The 10,296-nt window shown below is 49.6% G+C and overlaps 1 protein-coding gene across 1 annotated transcript; it reads right to left on the reverse strand.

Annotated features, from left to right (window-relative positions):
• Positions 1-256: 256 nt before the first annotated feature.
• Positions 257-7,906, reverse strand: inhbab (inhibin subunit beta Ab; the record flags this gene model as incomplete). Its single annotated transcript, XM_080010550.1, has 2 exons — positions 257-1,041; positions 7,465-7,906. 2 exons carry the CDS (start codon positions 7,904-7,906, stop codon positions 257-259), a joined length of 1,227 nt encoding a protein of 408 aa, XP_079866676.1.
• Between the last annotated feature and the right edge of the window lie 2,390 nt (positions 7,907-10,296).

A 10,296-nucleotide genomic window follows, 5' to 3' on the forward strand; every position in this document is an offset into this window, starting at 1 on the left:
GCTCCAGTAGCTGATCAAACATATTTCTTTATGTCTCTTATTAATAGAGACTTTATACACTTTAACCATTAAAACACAATATTCTGTATCAAAAAGGATTGACCATCAAATCAAAACATAGATCAGAACTCTGCTGTTGAATAGAATCAAGTTTTGAAATGTTCTCAGTGAAAGAATGTCCTGTTCCATTCAACCCTAAACAAAATTTAATTTATTAGTCTGTCGGGACAACACGGAGCATCCATGGACTGGGTCCCTAGGAACAGCCGCACTCCTCTACGATCATGTTCTGAACGTCCTTCTTGATGATCTTCTGCTCCTCGTTGTAGTAGAGCATGGACATAGCCCGTAGCCGAGTGGGGACGCAGCAGGACCGGACACCCTGGAAGGGCCCGAAGCCCCTCATGCGGTAGTGGTTGATCACCGTGGAATGGAAGGACAGTGCCGAGCCTGTGATACCGCTCATGTGACTCGGACACTCGCCCTCGCAGTAGTTGGCATGGTAACCGGACGGGGCAATAATCCAGTCGTTCCATCCGATGTCCTTGAAGTTGACGTAGAACTGGTGTTTGCAGCAGATGCGGATCTTGCCGTCGCATTCCAGTCCACGCTTGGTTCTGTGATGTGCCTCCTCTGCCGCACGGAGCACCAGCATCAGAAAGGGCCGGTGGGACCGCTCCCGCTCCTTAGCTGGCTCCCCGTCTGCAGGAGCCAAGATGGGCGTGGCCCCGGCCTGGGTACACAGCGGGCAGGACACCCTGAGGCTCAGGAGGCTTCGGCCGTTGCCCAGGAGAGCCTGGACCGGGCTGGGCACCGGGAGGGTGTGCCACCCGCTGCGACGGGTGTCCAGCATCTTCTCCGATACGGCCTCCTGCTCATCGGCAATTCCTGGACTGGCCTGCAGGAGCTGCAGCACCACTTTGCCTTTAGCTCGGCTTCCCTTGGCAAGCTTTAGGAAAATCCAAACATTGGCTTGTTCCACGACAGTGGAGCTGCTTCCCTCCTTGGAAATATCAAACGTCACCGTGGTTGGAGAGTCGCCTGCAGCAGGAAAAACAGATGTTAGCATGTTAGCGTAACAGGCTTTAGCACTTTGCAGTTGGTCCTGCCCGGACTCGGACAGAGAACTCTACCTCCGCTACATTAGCATGACTAGCATTCTTTCATCATGGCGGTTACTGAAGTGACAAAAGAAAATAATACAGGAAGAAACAAAGTCATCTGTTGGTTTAGGCTCAGAAAGCTCTTGACTGATTTCTTATAGAAGAACTTCTGTGATGGTACCCGAACGCAGACATGATGCCTTCTGCTTGTACCGCTGAGCTCTCAATATGGAAGTTGCTAAAGAAGCAGTTGTTGTTGTTGTTGATGTTGTTGTCCCTATCCATGACAACAACATCAACAACAACAACAACTACACTTCCTGTTCGGGTGAAATGCACAAACCTTCTGATCAGAAAAGTTGAATGGTGCTAAATATATTGAGCAGCTATAAAAAGAACCGGGTCTGAAGTCCGGGTTCTGCTCATTAACGCGCAGCCATCTCTTCACAAAGCATAGACACCCCCCCACCCCGGTAATTACTGGGCCCCACATTCTGAATCAAGTGATTATTCACGGCCTGGAGCCCGTTGGGTATGTGGCCCCACATCATTACCGTCCCACTGGCTCCAGCGGCCCTTTGAGGGCCCTTTTCACCGCCCCCTCCACCCCCTATTTATAGCACAGAGCCATTGTGCACATTTATGTAAGAAAACAAGAAAAAGAATGTCCCTGTGACACGTTGAGAACCTTCACCCTCCAGAGAAAATAAGCATCTTAAAATGGAGGGATTAAATAGTGAGGGATTAAAGAACCAGGGATTAAAGTACCAGGTATTAAAGAACCAGGGATTAACTGTAACATTAACCCCACATGAATTAAATTATTAAATCTGTGAAATAATTGTAATTGTAACCTTTAGTAATCTAAAGGTTGCTGGTTCGATCCCAGGCTCCTCTTGCTAGCATGCTGTAGTGTCCTTGAGCAAGACACTTAACCCCTAATTGCTTCTGATGGCTGCGTCCGTCGGTGTTTGAATAATTGTAAGTCGCTTTGGATAAAACCGTCTGCTAAATGTAATGTAAATGTGATGGAGTTAAATGTGATGGAGCTAAATGTGATGGAGGTTAGGGTTATGGTTAGGATTAACCAGAACCCAGGGTTGGAGGAGTTGGGGGTACAGGCAGTCAATGTTGGCTGTTGCAATATTGCATCCTCACTGTTTCTTAGGGTTAGGGTTAGTTTTTGGTTTAGGGGTGAGGGTTAGGGTTTCGGTTTCTTGATTTTCTATAGGAAGTGATCAGATCTTCTGCTGAATCACTTCCTGTTTACGCCAGAGAGAGATGATTCCATCTCCATTAAACCATTTCCTTTAATAAGTTGATCAATAAGTTGATCAAAACCAGGAACAGATCTCGGCAGTTTGGACCGATTTCCTACCTAGATGATTGATCAATAACGCACCCTGGATCCCCCACCCCTCCAACCCTGTATCCCTCAATGCATGGACCCTAATCAATCAGTTACTGGAAACCTCCACCCCTGTACCACTCCACTCCTGAAATCAAATCTAGTCCACCAGTTACTAGATCCCTCCACTCATCCTCCCCTCCCTGAGGTCCTCACCCCAAACTCTTGCCTGAAACCCTCACCCTAACCTCCCCTTGATTCCCTCACCCCAACCTCCTCCCTGAAGTCTTCGCCACAACCTCCTCCTGAAGTCCTCACCCGTATATCCCCTGAAGCCCTCACCCCAACATCCTCCTGAAGTCCTCACCCTTACCTCTCCCTGAAGTCCTCACCCCAACCTCCTTCCTGAAACCCTCACCCTAACCTCCCACTGAAGTCCTCACACTAACCTCCCTGTGAAGTCCTCAACCCAACCTCTTGCATGAAGTCCTCACCCTAACCTGCCCCTGAAGTCCTCACCTCAATCTCCCCCTGAAGTCATCACCCAAACCTCTCCCTGAGGTCCTCACCCAAACCTCTTCCCCAAAACCCTCACCCTTAGCTCCCCCTGAAGCCCTCACCCCTACGTCTTCTCTGAAACCCTCACCCTAACCTCCCCCTGAAGCCCTCACTCCAACCTCCCGGGAAGTCCTCATCCTAACGTCCCCCTGAAATCCTCATCTCAACTTCCCCTGAAGTCCTCACCCTAACTTCCCTCTGAAACCCTCACCGTAACCTCCCCCTGAAGTCCTCACCTGACCTCCTCCCTGAATCCCTCACACCAACCTCCCCCTGAAGTCCACACCCCAAACTCCCCCCTAAAAACCTTACATTACATTACATTTTACATTTAGTCATTTAGCAGACGCTTTTATCCAAAGCGACTTACAATTGTTCAAAGACCGACGGACGCAGCCATCAGGAGCAATGAGGGGTTAAGTGTCTTGCTCAAGGACACTACAGCATGCTAGCAGGAGGAGCCTGGGATTGAACCAGCAACCTTTGGATCACTAGACCACCAGCTCTACCTCCTGAGCTACCATCCCCATACCATCCCCCTTACCCTTTCCTCCCTGTGAAACCCTGACCCAAACCTTCCCCTGAAGTCCTCACCCCAACCTCTTCCCTAAAACCCTCACCCTAACCGCCCCTGAATTCCTCCCCCCAACCTCCTCCTGAATCCCTCACCCCAAACTCCTCCCTGAGGTCTTCGCCACAACCTCCTCCTGAAGTCCTCACCCCTATATCCCCTGAAGTCCTCACACTTACCTTCCTGTGAAGTCCTCACCCCAACCTCCTGCCTAAAGTCCTCACCCCAACCTCCTCCTGAAGTCCTCAACCGAACCTGCCCCTGAAGTCCTCACCCCAATCTCCCCCTGAAGTCATCACCCAAACCTTTCCCTGAGGTCCTCACCCAAACCTCTTCCCCAAAACGCTCCCCCTGAAGTTCTCACCCCTACGTCTTCCCTGAAACCCTCACCCCAACCTCCCCCTGAAACCCTCACTCCAACCTCCCGGGAAGTCCTCATCCTAACGTCCCCCTGAAGTCCTCATCCCACCTCCCCCTGAAGTCCTCATCCTAACTTCCCTCTGACACTCTCACCGTAACCTCCTGCTGAAGTCCACACATTAAGCTCCCCATTAAGTCCTCACCTCAAGCTCCCCCTGAAATCCTCATGCCAGAAGTCCTACTGTTGTATACTGTGCTGTATTATCCCAAACACTACCTCACACTATTCACATTCACATGCCACTTTAATTCACATGCCACTTTAAATGCACATATCTGTATATACATAGGCATATTCCTTCAACCTATTCCATTTTATTTCAATTTATTTTTTATTGTATTTTATTCTATATATTTTTTATCTTATTCTATAAGTATTCCACTTACTGTATTACGTTTTAGGAGTCAGTTTGTCGGTCCATTAGAAAGGAATTTTCTACTTTTTATTTTATTTTATTTTTGTACTTTTTTAGGACTTATTGTGTGCTATCACCGGGTGCGTTGCATTACATTTCACTGCATATATGTATGGAAGTATGTATATGTATGTGACAAATAAAAATCTTGAATCTTGAATCTTGAATCTTGAATCTTGAATGCCAAACTCCCCCTGAAACACTCACCCCAATCTCCCCCGGAAGTCCTCACACTAACTTCCCTGTGAAGTCCTCAACCCACCCTCCTGCCTGAAGTCCTCACCCAAACCTCCTCCTGAAGTCTTCAACCGAACCTTCTCCTGAAGTCCTCACCCTAGCCTGCCCCTGAAGTCCTCACCTCAATCTCCCCCTGAAGTCATCACCCAAACCATTCCCTGAGGTCCTCACCCAAACCTCTTCCCTGAAACCCTCACCATTTCCTCCCTGTGAAACCCTGACCCAAACCTCCCCGGAAGTCTTCACCATAACTTCCCCTGAAGTCCTCACCCCAACCTCTTCCCTGAAACCCTCACCCTAACCTCCCCCTGAAACCCTCACTCCAACCTCACGGGAAGTCCTCATCCTAATGTCCCCCTGAAGTCCTCATCCGAACTTCCCTCTAACACTCTCACCGTAACCTCCTGCTGAAGTCCACACATAAACGTCCCCATTAAGTCCTCACCCCAAGCTCCCCCTAAAATCCTCACGCCAAACTCCCCCTGAAACACTCACCCCAACCTCCTTCCTGAAACCCTCACCCTAACTTACCCCTGAAACCCTCACCCCATTCTCCAGCTGAAATCGTCATCCTAACCTCCCTGTGAAGTCCTCGCCCCAACTTTTCCCTGAAGTCCTGACCGCAACATCCCACTGAAGTCCTCATCCCAAACTCCCCCTGAAGTCCTCACCCCAACCTCCCCCTGAAGTCCTCACCCCAACCTCCTTCCACAAACCCTCACCCCAACCTCCTACTGAAGTCCTCATCCAAACCTCACCTGAAATCCTCATCCTAACCTCCTCACTGAATCCCTCACCCCAACCTCCTCCTGAAGTCCTCACCCCAACCTCCTCCCTGAAATCCTCACCCTAACCTCCCCCTGAATTCCTTACCCCAACCTCCCCCTGAAGTCTTCACTCTAACCCTTCCCTTGAAGTCCTCACCCCAACCTCCTCCCTGAATCCCTCACTCCAATATCCCCCTGAAGTCCTCACCCTAACCCCCCCGCCCCCGAAGTCCTCAACCTAACCTCCCTGTGAAGTCTTCACCCCAATCTCCTTCCTAAATCCCTCACCCCAACCTCCGCCTGAGGTTTTCACCCCAACCCCCCCCTGAAGTCCTCACCCCAACCTCCTTCCACAAACCCTCACCCCAACCTCCTACTGAAGTCCTCATCCTAACCTCCTCACTGAATCCCTCACCCCAACCTCCTCCTGAAGTCCTCACCACAACCTCCTCCCTGAAACCCTCCCCCTTTCCTCCCGCTGAATTCCTTACCCCAACCTTCCCCTGAAGTCTGCACTCTAACCCTTCCCTTGAAGTCCTCATCCTAACCTCCCCCTGAAGTCCTCACTCCAGCATCCTCCCCTAAACTTTCACCCCAACCTCCCCCTGAAGTACTCACCCCAATCTCCTCACTAAATCCCTCACCTCAACCTCCTCCTGAAGTCCTCAACCAAACCTCTTCCCTGAATTCCTTACCCCAACCTCCCCCTGAAGTCTGCACTCTAACCCTTCCCTTGAAGTCCTCACCCCAACCTCCTCCCTGAATCCCTCACCCCAATATCCCCCTGAAGTCCTCACCCTAACCCTCCCGCCCCCGAAGTCCTCAACCTAACCTCCCTGTGAAGTCTTCACCCCAATCTCCTTCCTAAATCCCTCACCCCAACCTCCGCCTGAAGTTTTCACCCCAACCCCCCCATAAAGTCCTCACCCTAACCTCCCCCTGAAGTCCTCAGCCCAACCTCTTCCCTGAAACCCTCACGCTAACCTACATCTGAAGTCCTCACATAAACCTCCCCGTGAAGTCCTCTCCCCAAGCTCCCCCGCAAGTCCTCACTCCAACTTCTCTCTGAAGTCCTCACCGCAAAATCCCTCTGAAGTCCTCATCCCAAACTCCCCCTGAAGTCCGCACCCCAACCTCCCCCTGAAGTCCTCACCCAAACCTCCCCCAGAAGTCCTCAACCCAACCTCCTCCCTGAATCCCTCACCTCAACCTCCTTCTAAAGTCCTCACCCGAACTTCACCTGAAGTCCTCATCCTAACCTCCCCCTGAAGTCCTCACCCCAACATTCTCCCCTAAACCCTCACCCCAACCTCCCCCTGAAGTCCTCACCCCAATCTCCTCATTGAAGTCCTCATTCTAACCCTTCCCTTGAAGTCCTCACCCCAACCTCCTCCCTGAAGTCCTCACCCCAACCTCCCCCTGAGGTCCTGACCCTAATCTCTTCCCTGAAACCCTCACCCTATCTCCCCTCTGAAGTCCTCTCCCCTTTGTACTCCAAAAGGTGAATAACAGTCGTGCTTCATCCCTGGTGTGTACCAACACCTGGTTCATGGAGAGGTATTTAACCTATTTTCCCTCAAAGGGTTAATAAGCAAGGAGCTGTTATTGTGTTGATTTTACAAAAGGTGTAATAACTAATAACTCCAACATGAGCTGTTGATGAGACTGGGAAACTGGTGACAGGACCAGTAGTCCCAGTCCAGTAGACTGGTTTATTCATCAACCACATCAAACCTGAACCCGAGCAGAGTGTGTACATTTCCCAGAGCACAGTATAAAAACAGTGTTTGAAGTGATATTGAATACACTACTGCATGACAAATTCAAGATTCAAGATTCAATTCGTAACTTCTCAGCCATTTGTAAAGTGAAATCTCATTTAAACTTGAGGACAATGAGAACTCCTCCAACTAAAAACATTCCAGCTCACATGTCCAAACAAAGATATGAGAGATATTGAGATATTGTCTATTAGTTCAACAGGAGGTTGAGGTAACTTAAGTTACTGTAAGATCAGATCAGGTAAGATCACTGTTATCCTGACCTGGTTCAGCGAAGGAGATGACCTCAGCGGGGGGCTCGGGAGGTGCATCTCCCCTCGTCGCCCCCCCGTCCTCCTGGATCTCCACGCTGCCGTCCTCCGCCACGCGTCCCACCTGCAGCTTCTGAAGCGCGTTGAGCAGCGCGGCACGAGGTACTGGGTGGGTGAGGTTGGGCCGAGCGCTGAGGTGCAGCATGTGGAGGATGTGCCTCTTTACCGCCTCCACCATGTCCATTTGCCCCGACAGGGTCACAGAAGTAGGAGGAGGTGAAGAAGAAGAAGAAGAAGAAGGAGAGGAAAAGGAGTTCTTCTTCTGTGGCTCAAGGTAGCAGGAGCTGCAGGCTGGAGGGGCAGCCGAGGGGGGAGCAGAGTCACTTGGCAGGGCTGGCACTAGGAGCACCAGGAGTACCAGGAGCACCGGAAGCACCGGGAGTAACGGGGACATGGGGGACATCCTGGGGGGATGCAAGGAAGGGCAGCCAGCCAGTGAGCAAGGCAGCAGGAATCCTGTCCTCACACTCGCAACAGTTTTCCGATTAAGTAATGTCCCTGTTGTTGTCAGGAGGAGGTGAAGAAGTCTTCCTGGAAGTCCAGCAGAAGAAGAGTCCACAGCAAGTGAGTGCAGCGTCCTGTCCTCCGTCAGGTCCTCAGGGGGAGCCACAGACGCTCTGAGCGATCGGGACAAACTCTGTGGATTTGTACAAGAGGGCAGAGTCAGAGAAATCTCTCCCTCCCCCTCTGTCCCTGGTTCAACTCCCTTGCGGGGTTTCCCTCACTCACGCATCAACATGAAAGTCACTCCCTCACACTGAGTGTGTGAAGGATGGATGTCATGGCAGAGGAAGAGGGGGACGACGAAGAGGCAGCACACACACACACACACACACGCACACAGTGTGACTTCTTAACGACGACTCAGCTTCATCTGAGATTCATTTGGTTTGGAATCAATTTTGATTTATTTGGTTTAAAGCAGTGAGAGCAGATTTTCAATAAACTTTAATTGTCAAGAGGAAGAATCAGGGTTGACTTTATATTTAAGATTAATATATTCTATCTATAATAATGAAAATGATACAATTTGAACATTATTATTATTATTAATAATAATAATAATAATAATAATTAATAAAAACACATGTAATAATATTGAAAAACCGACATCAGTAGTCTTTGGATGTCATTGATCCGCTTAACTCACACACAAAATAAACAAAATGTTTATTTGGGAGAGTTCCAGCATGCCCTTGTTAAAGTTTTGGTTAGGGTTAGGGTACTCTACTCTACTGACCTCTACTGTTCTCTACTGACCATATCAAACATAGACACTCTCCTCTACTGACCTATACTGTTCTCTACTGTCCTCTACTGACCTCTACTGTGCTTTACTGTTCTCTACTGACCTATACTGTGCTCTACTGACCCCTATTGTCCTCTACTGTCCTCTACCTTCCTTTACTGTCCTCTACCTTCCTTTACCCTCCTATACTGACCTCGACTGACCTACTGACCTCTACTGTCCTCTACTGACGAACTGTCTTCTACTGACATCTACAGTCCTCTACTGTCCTCTTCCGACCTCTACTGGCCTCTCCTGACCTCTACTGTCCCCTACTGACCTCTACTGATCTCAACTGTCCTCTACTGACCCCTCCTGTCCTCCACGTCCTCCTTCCTCTACCCGCCAATACTGACTTCCACTGACCTACTGACCTCTACCGTCCTCTATTGACTTACTGACCACTACTGCGGTGTGGTCAGCCTCTATCGATCTCTACTGTCGTCTACTGTCCTCTACTGACCTATATTGTCCTCTACTGTATTCTGCCGACCTCTTCTGACCTCTACTGTCCTCTTCTGCCCTCTACTGTCATCTCCTGTTCTCATTTTACCTCTACTGTCATCTATGGTCATCTACTGTTCCCTACTGACATCGACTGTCCTCTACTGACCTCTACTGTCCTCTTCAGTGCTCTACTGACCCCAACTGTCCTCTTCTGTCTCCTACTGTTCTCTACCATCCTCGAACGTCCTCAATTGTCCTCTACTGACCTGTACCGTCCTTTACTGTTCTCTAGTGACCTCTTCTCACCTCTACTATCATCTACTGACCTCTACAGTCCTGTCCTGCCTTACTGACCTCTACTGACCCCTACTGTATTCTAACATCTACAGTCCTCTGCTGACATCTACTGTCCTCGACTGACCTCTACTATACTCTACTGACCTCCACTGTCTTCTATTGAAATCTACTGTCCACTACTGGTCTCTACTGACTCCTACTGTCCTCTATCATCCTCGACCGTCCTCTATTGTCCTCTACTTTTCTCTCCTGACCTCTACTGACCTCTACTGTCAACTACTGTTCCCTACTGATCTCTATGGTCCTGTACTGCCTTACTGATCTCTACTGACCTCTACTGTCCACCACTGTCTTCAACTAAAACTACTGTCCTCTACTGACCAAAACTGTCCTCTACTGTCCTCTACTGACCACACTGGCGACGCATGACTGAAGTGCCAGATACAACTCGAACCACTTCATTAAGTTTGCAGATGACACAACAGTTGTGGGCCTCATCAGTGATGACAACGAGGAGGTACATCAACTTATCAACTGGTGTGACAACAATAATCTACATCTCAATGCAAACAAGACAAAAGAAGTAACTGTGGACTTCAGAAAGAAACACACGCCACACATCCCACTCACCATCAATGGCAGTGCAGTGGAGTCTGTGAAGAGCACCAAGTTCCTGGGGGTGCACATCATAGACGACCTGACATGGTCAATCAACACCAGCTCCCTAGTAAAGAATGCACAACCTCTACTTC

This window comes from Zeus faber (assembly GCF_960531495.2).
Source record: "Zeus faber genome assembly, chromosome: 12".
In the NCBI taxonomy this organism is placed as follows: Eukaryota; Metazoa; Chordata; class Actinopteri; order Zeiformes; family Zeidae; genus Zeus; species Zeus faber.